Below are 20,236 nucleotides of genomic sequence, written 5' to 3'. Positions count from 1 at the left end.
TACAGATCAGGGGGAAAGTATGGCTTTACGGATCGGGTCATTGATGGCATTTACGTCCATATAAATGCCGTGTCAGTCAAATTTATGTCCAGAAAATTCCATGCTTCTCTGCAGGTTTGTATATTTAAACAACTTGAATGAAAAAGTGATGTCAGAAAATTATAGTTTTGACTTTCTTTTCAAGTAATTGGAATCAAATTATTAACATTTATGTGTATATGTTGTCAAAAGCTAGGATCTTCAATTCCTGAAGGGAAAACTTTTAAATACAACTGTATGTATACAGCATTACATTTCAAAGGTGTATATTAGATAGTCACAAACTGAAAAGTTAGAAATTTTAAAAAATGTCTGATAATTTGGTTGAATACTGAAATTGACTTTGAATTTAATCATTTACATGCATATGTGAAGTTACATTCTGAAATTCTTGTTTTAAATGTATTCCATCTTTGCATATTACACAGTTAGCTCCCTTGCGGGTAGGTATCGATTGTTACGTCATTGTTTTGTGAGTGCAATTCACGCCGTTTTCTCAGAAAAGTATGACACTACGTTCGCAAACACATGACGTCCTACCCGCAAGTGCAGATAACTCTGTAATATGCAAATTCGGAATACCACAACTCCTGCTGTTCTATAAGTTGTGCTATCAGAAATTTATTATCTTTAGCATAATCTGCCATATGAGGAGAATAATATTCAAATTTTAATATGAATTCATTTGTTTTCTATACAGCTTTCCCGAGTTGTAGTTCAAAGTAAGACGCCAAACTGGCAGAAGACAGATGACCTGCGATCAAGCAAGATACGAGAAAGCAGTCGCGGCGAGATTTTATTGTTTAAAGAAGTGGAATGGCAGACGACTCGTATAGAGGCTACGGCAGTAGAAGGGGAGACAAACGACTTTTTACTGACTCCGCTACGACTGATAGCCAACCAATCAAAAATCAGAATCACTATTAAGAAAAATCTGAGTGGTAAGATTGTGTTATTGTCATGATCCTAATTTAACTTGAGGTCATTGTAACCAAAAAAAAACAAAAAAACAAAAAACAGGAATGAGTGAATGGATAGTTATATATACTGTATTTGTACCCAATAACCGGACACTTAAAAATTGAAAAGATAAGGGGGTTCTTAATGGAACCGAATTTGGACTAGTCTTTCATAAACTTATTGTACAAAATAAGCCATCAAGCATCTTGAAAAAGAAATCAAATAAGGAAACCATTGGTTTTCATATTTTCAGTCTGCATTTTAATTTGAGGTCGTTTAAAGTGAGGTCTCAATAAGGGGGAGGGACACTTACAGGGATGGGGCCGCTTATTGGGTTGAATCCATTATGTATGTACATGTATTAAATGAGAGCCTGCTTGGTAAAGGACATAATGTGTACGGATACTGAATCTTTAAGTCCCAATCCTGGCAGTTATCTATTTACGTAGATATTTGGGCAATAAAAATTATTTTGCATCTTAAAAAAAAAAAAAAAAAAAAAACTCTAGAGTAAGATATATCGTAAATTGGGATATTTCGGATATGGTCATATTTTGGCTTATTTGGCGTTTGTCATAAAAGAGCCAGATTTTAACACATCAAAATTTGGCTACGTATTTATTTGTTGTATAACGATCAATATCTGCATGCCATTTATAAGGTATGTGAACACATACTCTTGGATAAATTACTCAATCATGTTATTATATAAACATACATTTAAGGCATGTTCTGTCAACCAGAAAAACGTTACCTGTGTGAGTTTTTCTTTTGTCCAAACATGTATATCGTTAGATATTCGACTATTAGTAACTTCTATTGAAGACAAATATTTCAGGGGATCGTCTTTGTGTCAATATGGCCTCTAAAATAATCACGTCAGTATTTCATTGTTACGGGATATATGTGTATAGACAAAGTAAATCTTCAGAATTTCTTTATTTCAATCAAACCAAATTATGTGCCAAAATTTACATGGCATAGTGAAATGCCTAATTTTAATGCACCAAAATTTAACCACCCTATTTTGAAAAAAAAAAACGCCAAAATTTCACAATGCCAAAATATTCCAATCTACGGTATACTTTTTGCTCATCTGGTCCGAAAGATTTCTTTCTTTGAATAGGTATCCAAAAGATAATTGTGAGATTTTCTCCCCGCAAGTTTTAAATATATACAGTAAATAGACAATATAATTTATTTTGATATTTTTAGCCCACTATCATCAGATGGTGGGCTATTCAAATCGCCTTTCGTCCGTGGTCCGTCGTCCGTCCGTCCTTCCGTCCGTCCGTCCTTCCGTCCGTCCGTCCGTCCGTTAACAATTCTTGTTACCGCTATTTCTCAGAAAGTACTGAAGGGATCTTTCTCCAATTTCATATGTAGGTTTCCCTAGGAACCTAGTTGTGCATATTGCATTTTGGGACCGATCGGTCAACAAGATGGCCGACAGGCGGCCATCTTGGATTTTGATAGTTAAAGTTTGTTACCGCTATTTCTCAAAAAGTGCTGAAGGGATCTTTCTCAAATTTCATATATAGGTCCCCCTAGGGCCCTAGTTGTGCATATTGCATTTTGAGACCGATCAGTAAACAAGATGGCCGACAGGCGGCCATCTTGGATTTTGATAGTTAAAGTTTGTTACCGCTATTTCTCAGAAAGTACTGAAGGGATCTTTCTCAAATTTCATATGAAGGTTCCCCTAGGACCCTTGTTGTGCATATTGCATTTTGGGACCGATCGGTAAACAAGATGGCCGACAGGCGGCCATCTTAGATTTTGGTAGTTAAAGTTTGTTACCACTATTTCTCAGAAAGTACTGAAGGGATCCTTCTCAAATTTCATAGTTAGGTTCCCCTAGGACCCTTGTTGTGCATGTTGCATTTTGGGACGATCGGTCAACAAGATGGCCGACAGGCGGCCATCTTGGATTTTGATAGTTAAAGTTTGTTACCGCTATTTCTCAAAAAGTGCTGAAGGGATCTTTCTTAAATTTCATATATAGGTTCCCCTAGGGCCCTAGTTGTGCATATTGCATTTTGAGACCGATCAGTAAACAAGATGGCCGACAGGCAGCCATCTTGGATTTTGATAGTTAAAGTTTGTTACCGCTATTTCTCAGAAAGTAACTGAAGGGATCTTTCTCAAATTTCATATGAAGGTTCCCCTAGGACCCTTGTTGTGCATATTGCATTTTGGGACCGATCGGTAAACAAGATGGCCGACAGGCGGCCATCTTAGATTTTGGTAGTTAAAGTTTGTTACCACTATTTCTCAGAAAGTACTGAAGGGATCCTTCTCAAATTTCATAGTTAGGTTCCCCTAGGACCCTTGTTGTGCATGTTGCATTTTGGGACGATCGGTCAACAAGATGGCCGACAGGCGGCCATCTTGGATTTTGATAGTTAAAGTTTGTTACCGCTATTTCTCAAAAAGTGCTGAAGGGATCTTTCTTAAATTTCATATATAGGTTCCCCTAGGGCCCTAGTTGTGCATATTGCATTTTGAGACCGATCAGTAAACAAGATGGCCGACAGGCAGCCATCTTGGATTTTGATAGTTAAAGTTTGTTACCGCTATTTCTCAGAAAGTACTGAAGGGATCTTTCTCAAATTTCATATACAGGTTCCCCTAGGACCCTTGTTGTGCATATTGCATTTTGGGACCGATCGGTCTACAAGATGGCCGACCGACAGCCATATTGGATTTTGATAGTTAAAGTTTGTTACCGCTATTTCTCAGAAAGTACTGAAGGGATCTTTCTCAAATTTTATATGTAGGTTCCCCTTGTACCCTAGTTGTGCATTGTACCTTTTAGGACTGATGCATAATGCCTTTCGGGACTGATCGGTAAACAAGATGGCCAACCAGCCGCTATCTTAGATTTCATTGTTGAAGTTTGTTACCACTATTTTTGTAGAGATCTTATGTATCATAATTAATATGTTGTTATATTTGTTCTCTTCTCCATAGACTGTAGTATCATCTCAACTCGAGTGATGTTGTTTCTCGACGACATTCTATGGGTGCTGACCGACACACAGTTAAAGGCGGCCATCTTGTATGCCAATTCACTACGACAGATGATCGAGAAATCCAGAGAACAGAGTAAAAAACTGGCAGCAGATGCTCTTCTGGTATTTTGATCTCAATATATTTTTTATCAATATACAATCAACATTTTAAAATAAAAAAAATAAATGAAACAATTTAATTTTTAGTGTAATCAATATTTCGCGTCTTTATTATTTTGAACTTATTTATGTATTCGTAATCAAGCACTCTTGCTACCTTGAAATTATTATTAATTCATTTATAGGTTTTATTTAATGATTTGCGAATATTTTAATATGCCATCAAACTCTTTCACAAAATTATGCAAAAGTTTGTATCTCAAAAAAAATGAAATGATTTACATTATTTGAAAAAAAATTAGAAAAATATTCAATGTGTGTACACTCTGAATGTAAGAAATCATTCAAAAAGCTAACAGAGATTAATCTTATCATTTAAGGTAAGAAGTTCTTCCAATGATATTACCTGCACTTACACTAAAATTACCTCTTCTATAACAGCGACAGGGTCAGTTCCGACAGATGTACCCACAACAGGCTGCCCAACGGCCTCGCTCTGCGTCCAACGCAACACCAGCTCAGGCCTTCATGAAATATGATGTACAAACAACTTCATACCATCTCATCAGCAGCCGGATTGACCTTCACCTTTGTGACGATTCCTCTCCTGATTCTAGTAAGTCTTGTAGTTGTCTCCCCTTACCATCAGTAGAGATGTAGACCTCTCTGAGATTCCTCTCCTGTTTCTAGTAAGTGTTGTAGTTGTCTCCCCTTACCATCAATAGAGATATAGACCTCTCTGAGATTCCTCTCCTGATTCTAGTAAGTCTTGTAGTTGTCTCCCCTTACCATCAATAGAGATATAGACCTCTCTGAGATTCCTCTCCTGTTTCTAGTAAGTGTTGTAGTTGTCTCTCCTTACCATCAGTAGAGATATAGACTCCTCTGATGATTCCTCTCCTGATTCAAGTAAGTGTTGAAGTTGTCTCCCCTTACCATCAGTAGAGATATAGATCGCTCTGACGATTTCTCTCCTGATTCAAGTAAATGTTGTAGTTGTCTCCCCTTACCATCAGTAGAGATATAGACCTCTCTGACGATTCCTCTCCTGATTCTAGTAAGTGTTGTAGTTGCCTCCCCTTACCATCAGTAGAGATATAGACCTCTCTGACGATTCCTCTCCTGTTTCTAGTAAGTGTTGTAGTTGTCTCCCCTTACCATCAGTAGAGGTATAGATCTCCACCTTTTTGTCAATGCAAGAATGACAAAAACACCTCATTCTTAGTTATTTGATGAATCATTGATGTAATTAAAAACTTTTTGAGGTGAACAAAACAGTTTACCAGAAAGTTCAGAATGGCTTTTTCGGTGCTAAGATTGTTTCATTTTTTTCTTTTGTCATTATAACACTTGAACATTACATATTTATTTTTACAGATGTTCGGGAAAATCCTAAACATAACAAAAGGATAGAAGGCGGAGCTATGCAAATTACATTCAACAAGTTGTCTGTGGATATCTACCCTTTTAACCCTGCAGGTAATTAACATATCTCACTCTTTATGTTAATCTTATACTCAACTGACAATATGTCCATGGACCTCCATTACTCAACTGGGCGTATATATATAACTTGATATGCTGCTTGATTCTATAAGTTTCTGCTCTACTTTCTGTTGAAGTTTAAGTTTAGTTTGTATTCATACGTTCAAAGTCCACACTGGCCAATCACATTGGAGTCTGCTTCGTGATTGACAGGTCATGATCAGTCAAAGTATTTAGTTTTACAAACTTAGCTAGAAAGTAAAGCACCGATTGCAGCTTATTTATTAGATTTTTAAAAACTTTTATTTTCTAACTAGAGATAAAAAGAATTAGTTACAATGAAGTCTATAGAAATGGATTTGTAAAAAATTCTGCTGATTTGAAATAAGTTTTGTTTTATTGTGGTTATTTTGCATGGAGTTGATATTATATATGTGTGGTATAAATGCTGCCATGCTTTCAGTTGATTTTCATTCCACACAAAAATTTCACATCCAGGTTCAGTCCAGTTTTTATTGGAGTTATCCCCCCTTCATTGACAGCACCCGATATAATCCAAATATATCATGCATAAATGTATATATCATACCTGAAAAATACACTGTAATCCGCTTTCTGACATCACCTGCTGGATGGTCTGCTTCACACCATGGGCGAAATCTTAAGTAGATAGAGCAAATAAGCAAGAAATCTGCATATGGGGCACTATTGTTGCAAAACAAAGAATGAAATACAGGCATAAATTCATCTTTAGTTCTGAACTAAAATCAAACACCCCTAAAGACACATTTGAAATCTTCCAATTTAAAAACTGGGACAATTCATTATGAAATTTTAGGGGCGAATGAGTTTATTCTTTACAGAAATCAATACAGAAGTTTTGGCTGATAGTTTTCCAAAAACTTACACCCTATAATACATCTGTAGAGCTCATCAAAACTATATACTTTAAAAATGTTAATGTAAGATGATATTTTATATTAACATTTTTTCTTGCTCCAAGCTAAGACAAATTGTGCCACACACAAAAAAAACTGAAAAAAGTTAACTAATTTTTTAAACTAAATTGTACGATGAGAGAACTTGAAATTGAAGAAATCTATTGATTAAACCAATAAGAATATCTGTTCTGTAATAAATTTCACGAAAAAATCTGTCTGTGTAATCGAAACTCTTACTTTTGATTAAAATCATTTGGCATTTTACATAGTTATCTGTTCTAGTGGGAAGGTATTGAGTTTTATAACATTACAACATGTTTTTGAGTGGGAAAACTGTTATTTTCGGGGACAAAACAATCAAGGTTAGATAACTCTGTAATATGAAAAGATGTTATTAGGGAGGGAAGGGTATGTTATTGGCGTGAAGGTGTGACCGTCTGGCGGGGGACGTCAGTAATGGATGTATACTGTTATATCCAACCCTACTGGCTTTCAGATGAGGATTTGATCATGACTCGTGGTGAGTTTGTCCTATCAGTTAATGCATGTCCCCGTCATTTATTTTACTTGTATTATTCAGTAGCGAAAAAAAAAAACAACGGAAAAACACTTTTACCAACAGGTTCTGATGCTGTGGCAGGCTCAGAATTTGAAAGTCGCTTTTTGTGCAGAACCATGTGCTTCTCAAGACCTCCATAATATTGTAAAGCTGGAGTTATTCCCCTTATATTCACTTTCCTTTGTGTGAATTTTGAAATTAAAAAACGTTTATTATAAAGATAATTTCTTACAAGAAAAAAAGACTTCTGAAAAAAAAAATTAGAATAACTTAGAAATTTTTGTTATTTTGCTTTAGAAAAGTTCGGGTGTTCAGTAGGAGTAGTTTACTTTTGAATGCTAAGCTTTCAATTTTCTCTGGTTATTTTCTGCTGTGAGTACATATATATATTGCATGTGACTGTACTAAGATGGCCGCCAGATCTCTTAATGTTGTATTGGAAACAAATTGTATATATAGTAATGTACATACATGTGTAATTATAATAAAATGAAACTGAAAATTTTACTGGACATCAATCAAAATTACTGATAAATTTGACATTAACTGACAGAGTATATTGTTTTCATTACTGTGGTTTTCTTTTCTTAAAAAAAAAAAAAAAATCAAATATATAATATTTTAATATTTATGAAAGTTGTGTGTATTTCCAACATTATACCTGGTAGACATTTTTTAACATTTTTTTCCGAGGGATAGGGGGAGTTTTAAAACTATTTCTAAGGTCGTACGGGGGGTTTTAAAACTATTTCTAAGGTCGTACATCAAATATTTACATAAATTCTTACCAAACTACAAAAATGTACCTCCACTATTAAAGAAGATATTTTCCTGCTGACATAGTAATTGTTTTATAAATATAGACACTATTTAGTTAAGCAACAAGTTATATCATAATTTCCTAATGATAGTATTAAAATATCATAGCTATTACAGAGAAGTTGATTTTAAAATATGAATTTCATAAACATGCACATTCATAAGGGGATTGGTTTTCCAGGTTCAAAGGTCAAGGTCACTTGTCATAGTCATTATATATATAGAAACTGTGTGTTTGTATGATAATAAAATTTCCCACTTAAGTCATTTTAACTCCATCTTCATGGATGCCTTCCTTCAGGACTGAAGGTCAAAGGTCAATGTCTCTGTTACTGAAAATATTCCCTGTTCCCATTCCATAAACAAAGTTCTCTTAGGCCTGTCATTATTAAGTTCATCTGACCTGAAGGGTCAGGATGACCTATAGTCATCATGTTTCGTCCGTCGTCTGCCATCTGTTGTTTGCCATCTACCGCCAGTTAACTTTTCACATTTTGAACTTCTTCTCAAGTTGCAAGAAATGATTCTGACATGGTCCCAACAAAGTGTTGTTATTTTTCGGGTTGATCTGAAATCCAAGATGGCCACCACAGCTGCCATGGTGAAAACACATTTTGAACTTCTTCTCAAGTTCTACAAGTACAATTTGGCTGAAACTTGCATGAATGATCTTGACATGGTCCCAACAAAGTATTGTTATTTTTCGGGTCAATCCGAAATCCAAGATGGCCACTATAGTCGCCATGTTGACAACACATTTTGAACTTCTTCTCAAGTTCTATTAGTGCGATTTGGCTGAAACTTGCATGAAATGATCCTGATATGATCTTCACAAAGTGTTGTTACATCTCTGGATGATCCCAAATCTAAGATGGCTACTGTGACACCATATCTCATTAATTTCTTATATGACCATAGCCAAGGTAGTCAGATGACTGTTAAGGCCCTTGGGCCTCTTGTTTAATTAAGCTTAGGGATAGGTTAATGTAATTTTGTTGAATTCTTACTCAACCAAATTGCTACTAGTGTCTTGACCCACATGACCTATCTTGACCTATTTTGACCTATCATGACCTATTTTGACCTATCATGACCTTTCTTGACATTATGAAAGATTGATGCAGAACTTATAGCAGTAAAGGGAATATCCAGATTTTACCAAGTACGACATATATATATATATGATATTGCTCCGATTCCCGTATGACCGTTTTATATGTTCCTGCAAATTGACTTTTTGTCTTATTATTTTTAAAATATAGCTGAGAAATAGTGAAGTGGCTGTTTTCACTATATTGATAAAAAGGAATTTTGTTTTGTCCATATAATAATCTGAGATTTATTTCTGTAATATAAAAGATACTGCACCACGTGCACTGACAAATAGTTTTTTTCAATAAAAAACAAAAGCAGACCAATTGGTATTTTTCTTCAGTAACATTTTTATTTCAAATTATTTCATTAAATCAAAAGATTCAATTTTGGATTGATGGTCACAAAAGTTACGTACTTTACACCATTACCATTATTGAAAAGTTTGAGCTTCTAATTTTACCTCAAGATAAGAATATTAAAAATAATAAATTGCAATCCCGAAAAAATTCTGTGGCACTATGTCCTATATGGAATGAAGCATTGATTGTGCATGCACCAAATGCAAAATAAATAAATTTATATTATTTTTTGTGTATGGATATTATTGTTCAAATGATAGGTATCAATTGTTTATGATATGTCGGCGATGGAGCATCTTTACGGTAATAACAAAGATTGTAATTTTTGGGACGGTGAGCTTATGTCATGGCATGTCCGTCGGCATTCCGTCAACATCTCCTTTAAATTGCTTCTAGTCCTAGAGTTCTGCATGGATTGTAACCAAATTTGGCCACAAACATTCTTGGGTGAAGGGGAACTGAACTTGCAAAAATTTTGGCTCTGAATCCCCGGGGGCAAGAGGGGCGGGGGCCAATAGGGGAATTTGAGGTTAATCCTATAAATCGCTACTTGTCCTAGAGTTCTGCATGGAATGTAACCAAATTTGGCCAGAAACATCCTTGAGGGAAGGGGAACAGAACTTGTATAGATTTTGGCTCTGACCCTCTGGGGGTAGGAGGGGTGGGACCCAATAGGGGAATTAGAGGTAAATATTCAAATTCAATTAGAAAAGAAACAATGAACCTGTATTCAGAACATTACTTTGCATTACAAACCAGGTGAGCGATACAGGCCCTCTGGGCCTCTTGTTTTTGAAGCAAATCATTTAAATGTGACAGGATGCATGTACATTTTACTTAACTAACAATTAAAAGAGAATATAGTTTTAATCAATATAGATACAGTATATGGACTGCTATGCTAGAATATTCCTAAAATGGAAAATTGTCTTTTAATGATGAATGATTTAAATGGGTTCTCGGAGGAATTGGCTTTCTCTATCAACATATACATATTTTATATTCTGAGTCTTGGGGAAAACTGTTTATCATAACCTATATATATATATTATTTACATTCTGGACTTGAGGCATTGTACTATGGTCTTACTGTTTTGGTGGATTCTTCTAATGGATTTGTCGGGTTTTATTTTAGAAATACTGTTATTAACATACATGATTATACATTCATTAAATTTTGTTTTTGATGAGAGATTATTTATCTGTATCTTTGAATCAATATTTTTATCAAATGGCAATGTTTATAAGCATTTTCATCTGTTTTGTATCTTGCTGACATGTTTAAGAAAATATTCACATATTGTTTTAGAGATTGATTGTAATGCTGATGTCCATATACATTCAATGTTTATCATGCAAGACAAACTCAGACAGCTTGTTATTATACTTATATTATACTGTTAATGGGGTAATTTCTGACATCTTCTCAATGAATAAGATACCCTATATATAGTATCGGGTAATCTTCATCTATATTTGGTCATTGAGGCTTAGTGGTCAAAGTGCCTTTTCCACGAGCCCTCCACTTCTGAGTTATGATTGTCGAGTGGTTAAGGTGTCAGGCATTCTACCACTAGCCCTTCACCTCTGAGTTGTGGTGGCTGCATGGTTAAGGTGTCTGACAATCATTCACAAGCCCTTCAACCATGGGTTGTAGTGACTGAGTGGTAAAGATGTCCAACATTTTACCACTAGCCCTTCACCTCTGAGTTGTGGTGACTGAGTGGTAAAGATGTCCAACATTCTACCACTAGCCCTTCACCCTCTGAGTTGTGGTGACTGAGTGGTAAAGATGTCCAACATTTTACCACTAGCCCTTCACCTCTGAGTTGTGGTGTCAGAGTGGTTAAGGTGTTTGACATTCTACCATTAGCCCTCCACCTCTGAGTTGTGGTGTCTAAGTGATTTAGGTGTCTGACATTCTACTACTAGCCCTCCAACTCTGGGTCATGGTGCATGGGTGATTACCGTATTTCACCGGAAATAAGACCCCTCCCGCAAATAAGACCCCCCACATATTTTGACACATTTTCAGACTTAGGGGGGATGTCTGCAAATAAGACCCCCCACCTATTTTTCAGTTTACTGGATGATGGATTTGAGCAATGGAGTAATTAAAGATATCACCAAAATGACTTTGTATCGGAACTTCTTTTTGTTTGTTTTATCGGCATAGAAAAATCACGTAGTAAACAACTGTTTGTGTGCTTGTTATTTTTGTCATTTAATTCAAGTTAATTCACGGGTGATTTAATTTAATTATCAATAAATACGAATTGTGAACAGCGCTTATATTTAATTGGAGGCTATTTTCAACTAAATACGCCGATATATGTTTCCATGAACACTTCCTATCGGCATGGTCAACACGTTTTAGTGTTCGTACGGCTTTTCATTTTTTACATGAATCGGCAAAGATATTCATCATTGATGCAGATCGTTTCTGCAGTCGTGGATTCTAACTCAATACAATCATTACCTAAAATATATACTAAAGGCATTTACAGTTTCAAATATGTTTATTTGTGAACGTAACGTACCTGTAGTTCACGATCAGTTGGAGAAACCATGCTTTACTTTTCGGCCGCCATGTTTTGTTTACGCAGTCAGTATAATATGATTAGCCGCAAAGTTTTGTATTTTACTCCGGATACAAAAATACTTGCTAGGATGTTTTAATGCAGTTAATACTCGGATTAATATCTGAAATATTATCAAACTATCGTCGTATCAATAGCAATACCGATCAAATTCCCAAACACGACGTGGTGTGAAAATGTGCATGTATGGCTTCAACCCGGCGCCATTTTCCTACACATGTGTGTAACGATGTAACAAACAACTGCATCAGTGCATGTCGGCACGTTGAAGTTAAATCACGATCGTTTGCTCATTTGGCTGAGACGAATGTACGTAAATTCTTCTGTTTATGAACAAATTTGATATGTAAACGTTTGCGGTGAATTTTAAATAGGCCTGAGTCTGAATGGCGATCGTCCTTCCGATTCACGGAGATTGATTCACATGTTTACTAAGACAAAGATGTAGTTGTGATCGTAAACAATAACCTAATTTGAATATTTTAAAATAACTATACGATTATTAAAACTTCTGGATTAAAGTGACATTGCTTATGATGCTGTTTCTTCGTTTTGATTCATTGGTGAATGTCCGTGTGACTCTTGCAAAAATGTGCGTTTCCCTTTCAGACTTACGTTAAAACTGCCCTAGTATTGTTTATATTTTAATTTGTCATAACATTTGATTTAATTTTACTCACACATCTTCATTATTATTATTGATACTTGAACATCTTGCTATTACCCATCTGTCATATGACTGTTACAACAATGACAGGACATTAAAAAATCCAAGATGGCGACCTCATAGATCGATGTTATCAGGCGGGTTGTCCGCAAATAAGACCCCCCACCACTTTTGACCTTTATTTCTTCTCTGGGAGGGGGGTCTTATTTGCGGTGAAATACGTAGTCAAGGCTGCTGACAGTCTTCTGCCCCTACTTCTGGGTCAAAGTGTCTGAGTGGTCATTCTTCTCTGGGAGGGGGGTCTTATTTGCGGTGAAATACTGTAGTCAAGGCTGCTGACAGTCTTCTGCCCCTACTTCTGGGTCAAAGTGTCCGAGTGGTCATTGTGTCAGATATTTTATTAATGGCCCTCTATCTTTTGGTACATGTTCATGTTTTAAATGTCTTTTTACCTCTTTCACAAATCACATATATCTTACATTGCATTTCATTACAATTCTAGATCACATTTTCGCAAACATTCTTTAAACTTTGAATGCATTTGTTCTAATTATATTTTACAATAATTATTAATGAACTCTTCTAATTTCAGAAAACATCAATAAATCTTGATCGGAGATAGTAGTTATTTTTTTCGTGAATTATTATTTTGTAGCTACATTAACTTCTATTTATCTTCATTACTTTAGTAAGACTTTAAAGTGAGACTTTGTGTTAAACTCCATTACTTTAATGAGACTTTTGTGTTTATTCAAACAAATTTTTGTCAATAGCCAAAGCCCTAAGAGACCTGATATTCGGACTGCAACATGCTGGCATGAAGGGCTACCAAGTTTGTTTTAATCATTGACTTTGACCTTTATTAAAGGTCACAGGGATCATATAGTCTGAAATCGTAAAAACAACTCACTGTACATTTTATTTCTGCTATATATTGTATTAACTGTCAGATGACTGATATATATATAAAGGCCCATTGGGCCTCTTGTTGTTAAACCTTTAGATTAAACCATGAGGCAGATTCCTCAATCAGCATTAATTGAAGCTGTTGTTTTATATTTATGATTAACAAACATTACTTGCTGTTTCTAATGAACCACTTAAGAAGAACTATAAATTCAGGATTATTTTAGCCTTCCAATCATAAAAGTTGTCACTGATGAATTATAGACCTTTGTTTAATGTCTTTTTAGTATATTATCAGAATCTTTTCAGTCCTTCAATTATAGAAATTACCAGAGATGAATTACAAAACTAGGTTAATTCAGTTTATTTGTTATCTCAGGTATAAAATCTCACAAACACTTTAATCAAATGATATCATTAATGGAACAGAAATTATCGGCTTGGCACTTTCGAGCGTTGTAAATCAGGACACCCTCTCTCTTTGTTTAATTAACGAAGGATCATAAATAGGCTGATTAGCAGGTTTGGTGTGTGATGTATCAGGTTTTGAAACATGTTTGGTTCTCTTTGTAGAGTGATTTGATTTCAGTGTTGTATAGCTGTAGTTTCGCTGTACGTTGCTTAATGATCGTAACAATTTGATACAAGAAAAATTTTGAAACAAATGCATTATATATTCCCAAACAGTCTAATCTTAAAAAAATTATTCAAAACTGCTTGTATTTTATTTTCTTCTTTTTTGTTCAAATCGCGAAAATTTTGACCCATGGAAATGATCAGCTATTCGGTAATAGCTAAGTTGCAATAACATATAGGAGCACATTTATAATTGTGCCTGCTCTCACTTTTACATTCTTCCATAGATTGAAAATGGTATCATAAAAACATACCCCTTACACAAATATACAGGCCACATTGAAAATAGGTAAAGGAGGTAAGTGGGATTCCATAAATTTTCTCCTAAAATCATCAGAATGAAAATTTGTCTCATTGGAGGAAGTAGGAGGTAGGATGGCAATATATTACATCAGGAAATTTTTGTTTACTGAGAACACTAGAGAAATACAGAAGTTTCCATTGGCTGTGGAGGCTAGCTATATAGAAATTGACTCTGACGTCAAAGTACTGTACGCTACAACTCAGGGGAAATAAAAGTTTGAGGACTTGAAATAAAAAAAAAATTAGATCCAACTTTTACAGCTATACTAAAAATGTCTTTAATTGTTCATGGTGCGATAAAGTTAAAAAAAAAAAAAAAACTTGTACATACTATTGGTGCTGGTAGAACACATACCAGGTAAGACTATGCTGTAAATGTGGGTATTTTCATGTGTGCTTAATTTCGCGGTTTGCGTGCCTAAAACTTTCACAGTACTGTTGTTTTCGCAAAATATACACTTTCAGACTTTGAACAACAAAGTTTATACATAATACAAAATATGACTTTGGGGACGAATTTTTCACAATCAAGCACCTTGGTGTAATTAGCGTTAATTTTCCCCTCAAGTAAATTTTAATATCCACTGTAGGCAGTAAACCAGAGGTTTATGTCAGTCTATAGAAATCTAACTCTAAAGTGCAATCTTGCTGAACTATACTATCAAAGACACAAAGCAACACGCAAACACTAGCTGTCATATTATACTGACATTGATTGTTGACCTGCTATTAAAACACTGAGAACTAAGCTGGTGTTTGCTTTTGGGATTAATAGAATCTTACATGGGTCTGTGAAGTGGACAGGGATATCTCAACGGAAGTGAAAGATTTTGGCCGATCAACCCGATCAACCCGATCAACCCGAGGCTTGTCTTTGATGACCTAGATGATGTTCCTAATTCTCCCTTGAGTAATAATATAAGTCCTAATGATTGACAGATATGGAGCTGGAGTTGGTTGCTGGTACAAGTCACACACGACCATCTCCCTAAGCTCAGTCAGTGTAAGGTACCAGAAATCACCAAGTCTGATCAGAAATATACTAGCAGGCTTATAGGGTTACTGTAATCCAACATTCCCATGTGACTTTCAGAAATTTCGTGATCCAAGTAAATTCGAGTATTCTTATCTCCACATATTCATATCTACATCATTGATAGGAAATATCATTCAATTGTTTGTTGATTTGATTGTGGGGTAGGAGACAGCTAGTTGAGGGTGTTGATTTGATTGTGGGGTAGGAGACAGCTAGTTGAGGGTGTTGATTTGATTGTGGGGTAGGAGACAGCTAGTTGAGGGTGTTGATTTGATTGTGGGGTAGGAGACAGCTAGTTGAGGGTGTTGATTTGATTGTGGGGTAGGAGACAGCTAGTTGAGGGTGTTGATTTGATTGTGGGGTAGGAGATAGCTAGTTGAGGGTGAGGGATGGGGGTGGGGAAGGGAGGGGAGCGGATAAGAGAGTTGGGAATTTTGGTGATGGGGAAAGGGGTAAGAAAGTTGGGAAGTTGAAAAATTTGGGGAATGAAGATGGGGGGGGGGATGAGAGTAAGAGAGTTGCGGATTTGGAGGTGAGAGTTGTGAAGGTATGTGTTACCAACAATAGATAAAGACACTTTGCTCAACTCCTCCACCTATAATTCCCATTCAGTAGGTTTCAAAAAAGTGCTGAGCTAATTCAAGTCATTAAGAAACAATAGATAATGACAGATGTTACGTATGTATCCGTGATGTACTGTAGTGAATGTATAATGTTAAATATTCATTGTGTAGAATTGTTTATTGTTGTCGTATTTACCAATAAATTACAGATATATAAACAACAAAATTCTGTTACATAAAATATTTGGAAGCTGCGTGCCTTAAGCTAGTCACAAATATTTCTACACACAAAATAATTTGAAGGTTCTAAACCATGACTGAAAGTAGTCATAGAAGTTTTTTTATTATATAGTAGATGTGTTGAGGCTAGCGAAACTGTATAAACTCTACAGCCTCATCATTTACACAACAGCTGTGTCGTGTAGTTAATTTTAGACAATGGCTAATGATTGATTAGGCTGTCACCATTATGTTTTTAATTAGGGATGAACCATATTTGGTATTGTGGATTATCGATCATTTTAATTCAGTTCATTGTAATATAACTTTGGATTTATCAATATCAAACCTTTTCAAATCATTTTCTTTGATAATTTGATAAAGATGTAAATATTCAATATTTTCTGTTGACTATATGGATGCAAATTGTTTACTTTTAATTAACCCGTTTTTGGCACACAATTAGGTATTGACGAAGATGATTATATAATTCTGTATTTCCTATTTATTTCATAGTCATTCATTTCATCGCATTATTATTATTATTATTTCCATTTTCCATTCTACCATTCATTTTAAGATAATATCAGATATGAATCTGATATTCCGTATTTGCATATTACAGAGCTATCTGCCCTTGGGGGTAGATATTGATTGTGACGTCATGAGTTTGCGAGCGTAACGTCATACTTTTCGGACAAAACGATGTGAATTGCACTCACAAAATAATGACGTTACAATTGATACTTACCCGCAAGGGAGCTAACTCTGTAATATACAAAGACGGAATACATCTGAAGCTTGTTAATGTCATGTGATATGGGCAGATATCAGTTTGATGAAATATGGATTCAAATAGTACTAAAAATCATGCTGTACTAAACCAAAGTTATTTCCCTTTTCTACATATCACTTTGTAAACAATGTTGTGTAAACCAGAGTTTTTTCCCTTTTCTACATACCACTTTGTAAACAATGGTGTGTAAACCAGAGTTATTTCCCTTTTCTACATACCACTTTGTAAACAATGGTGTGTAAACCAGAGTTATTTTCCTTTCCTACATACCACTAAACAATGGTGTGTAAACCAGAGTTATTTCCCTTTCCTACATACCACTAAACAATGGTGTGTAAACCAGAGTTATTTCCCTTTCCTACATACCACTAAACAATGGTGTGTATATAACATGTGATTAATGTTAATCAGTTATATCACATTTTACTAAAAGTTGTCACACATGACTTGTTACAGATGTTACGCCTCACTTATTAAAGCTTTGTTCAAATTGTCACACCTGACTTAATAAGTTGCAAAATGTCACACCTGACTTCTTACAGATACCATGCCTGACTTGTTAAAGATATCATGCTTGACTTGTTTATTATATCACATGACTAGATAACAGTATCACATCTGACTTGTCTATGACATCATGTTTGATTTGATTGTCACACATAAATCGTTTGTCATGTAACTCCGGATATTGTCATGTCGGTTTTGCATGACTTTTTCATGATGTCATGCATGACTTCATTATTATAGCATATTTCTTATGCTTATCATATCATGCCTAACTTGTTTATATTATGGAATACTTGTGTTATTTTTTTTAATTTTATCGATCACACTTAACATATGTTATACCATTATGTCATACTCAGTCTTATGATACCATGTTTAACTTACTGTGATCTATTACTCCATGCTTGAATTGTTAACATGTCACACTTGACTTGCCACCATGTCACACCTGACTTATTATTCTGTGACAGGTGGAGAAAGGAAACACTGGTATCGGTATATGGACAACCAGGGATCTCGAAACTTCTGGGTCCAACAACTCTTCGCTGCCTTCAAACAGGAAGTTGCTCAGGCCCGCGAAACTTGCTGTGTCGCGTCCCCGACCCAGTCACCAGCTCATGAACCAGCCAATCAAAGGCCAGCAGAAAAACCTCAACCAACCAATCAGAATCCTAGCGGAAGTCGATCTCCATCTCAACCAGCTCCGCATCAACAAGTCCCGCCAATCCGCGTGTCAACACAGCGTCCACGTAGTACGAAGCTACTGGAGAGTTGTACTGTACTCAAGATAGAGGAATTTATCATCTACCAAGTATCCACCGCAGACAACAAACGTAACACGCCGTGTAAGTTCCTCAGCTCCGACAAGAAGCAGCTCCACCTACCTACAGATATGTCCGTGTTACACATGGAGTACACCGACTATTTCTTCCCCGAAGGCATCAACTATCCAGGTAAGTCTTTCACCTTCATACCCAAAAGTGAAACTTCAAAAATTGCTTTAGTAGTGCATAAATTATGCTACTAGTGAAACATGTGGAAATAATGTGTAGTGAAAACAAAATGTCCTCCACCATGTAATTCTCTTGAAGAGCTTTTCAATGTTTTGCTTGTAGGACTTTTCATCGCTGCCTTCAAACAGGAAGTTTTGCTCAGGCCCGCGAAACTTGCTGTGTCGCGTCCCCGACCCCATTTGAGTCACCAGCTCATGAACCAGCCAATCAAAGGCCAGCAGAAAAACCTATCAACCAACCAATCAGAATCCTAGCGGAAGTCGATCTCCATCTCAACCAGCTCCGCATCAACAAGTCCCGCCAATCCGCGTGTCAACACAGCGTCCACGTAGTACGAAGCTACTGGAGAGTTGTACTGTACTCAAGATAGAGGAATTTATCATCTACCAAGTATCCACCGCAGACAACAAACGTAACACGCCGTGTAAGTTCCTCAGCTCCGACAAGAAGCAGCTCCACCTACCTACAGATATGTCCGTGTTACACATGGAGTACACCGACTATTTCTTCCCCGAAGGCATCAACTATCCAGGTAAGTCTTTCACCTTCATACCCAAAAGTGAAACTTCAAAAATTGCTTTAGTAGTGCATAAATTATGCTACTAGTGAAACATGTGGAAATAATGTGTAGTGAAAACAAAATGTCCTCCACCATGTAATCTTGAAGAGCTTTTCAATGTTTTGCTTGTAGGACTTTTCATAGAGGGTGTGTTGTTTGTGTGTTGTAAATTCCAAATAAATGTCAAATATGAGTTATGAAATGTGGAAGCTATTTGACAATCATCAAAAGGTACAGACGGATAATGCTAATGTTTCAGATGTCGAATTATTCATCTTGTTCTTTAAACTGTACATCTGCCATTTGACTGTTTTATTACAAGTCAGTCAAAGGGCACCTAAGTTTGTACAATTGATTGACCTTGACCTTCATTTAAGGTTTTTGAAGTCAAGAAGGTTTATTCAAATGATTGACCTTGACCTTCATTCAAGGTTATAGGGGGTCAAGAAGGCTAAAATCGATAATTGACTTCTAGTAAATACTTAAGAGCCCTAGAGACCCGATATTAGGCTTATAATGCCCAATTGGATAAAGGGCTACCAAGTTTATTCAAATGAATGACCTTGACCCTCATTCAATATCACAGGGATTAAAGTGTCTAAAATGTTTTAAAAACTTCAAAACATATTGTCAATAACTCAGACCCCTAGGTACCTTTTATTGGGCCTGTAGCATCCTGGAATAATACGGGCTACCAAGTCTGTCCATATGAATCACCTTGACCTTCATTTAAGGTCACTCTTGGGTCAAATTGGCTAAAACATTCAAATGACTTATCGTCAATAAGTAAGAGGCAGAGGAACCTGATATTGGAATTGTAACATGCTGGGGTTACAGGGCTTCCAGTGTTGTTCATATGAATGACCTTGACCTTCATTCAAGGTCACAGGGATCAAATAAGCTACACTCTTCGATGACTTACTGTGAACTTAAATTCTACTATATGCTGTATTAATTAATAGTCTGATAACCGTTAGGGCCCATTGGGCCTCTTGTTTTGATTTGGGACCTGACTAAAATATTCTTACACAATGTACCAA

At 35.9% G+C, this 20,236-nt stretch overlaps 2 protein-coding genes across 2 annotated transcripts in view; both read left to right on the top strand.

Annotated features, from left to right (window-relative positions):
• LOC138330246 (bridge-like lipid transfer protein family member 3B) overlaps positions 1–20,236 on the top strand; it is a 93,499-nt gene that overhangs the window by 17,935 nt on the left and 55,328 nt on the right. Inside the window, exons 5-10 of the mRNA XM_069277716.1 lie at positions 6–114; positions 740–980; positions 3,973–4,136; positions 4,575–4,749; positions 5,511–5,612; positions 18,095–18,577. Of these exons, the coding sequence (XP_069133817.1) occupies positions 6–114; positions 740–980; positions 3,973–4,136; positions 4,575–4,749; positions 5,511–5,612; positions 18,095–18,577 (1,274 nt within the window). The remainder of the gene's footprint in view (positions 1–5; positions 115–739; positions 981–3,972; positions 4,137–4,574; positions 4,750–5,510; positions 5,613–18,094; positions 18,578–20,236) is intronic.
• Positions 18,687–20,236, top strand: part of LOC138328847 (bridge-like lipid transfer protein family member 3B) — a 43,715-nt gene continuing 42,165 nt past the window's right edge. Inside the window, exons 1-2 of the mRNA XM_069275570.1 lie at positions 18,687–18,700; positions 18,841–19,169. Of these exons, the coding sequence (XP_069131671.1) occupies positions 18,687–18,700; positions 18,841–19,169 (343 nt within the window). The remainder of the gene's footprint in view (positions 18,701–18,840; positions 19,170–20,236) is intronic.

This window comes from Argopecten irradians, chromosome 8, assembly GCF_041381155.1.
Source record: "Argopecten irradians isolate NY chromosome 8, Ai_NY, whole genome shotgun sequence".
In the NCBI taxonomy this organism is placed as follows: domain Eukaryota; kingdom Metazoa; phylum Mollusca; class Bivalvia; order Pectinida; family Pectinidae; genus Argopecten; species Argopecten irradians.
Note: the sequence above shows the minus strand (reverse complement) of the source record. Positions and strands in the feature narration are given on the sequence as shown.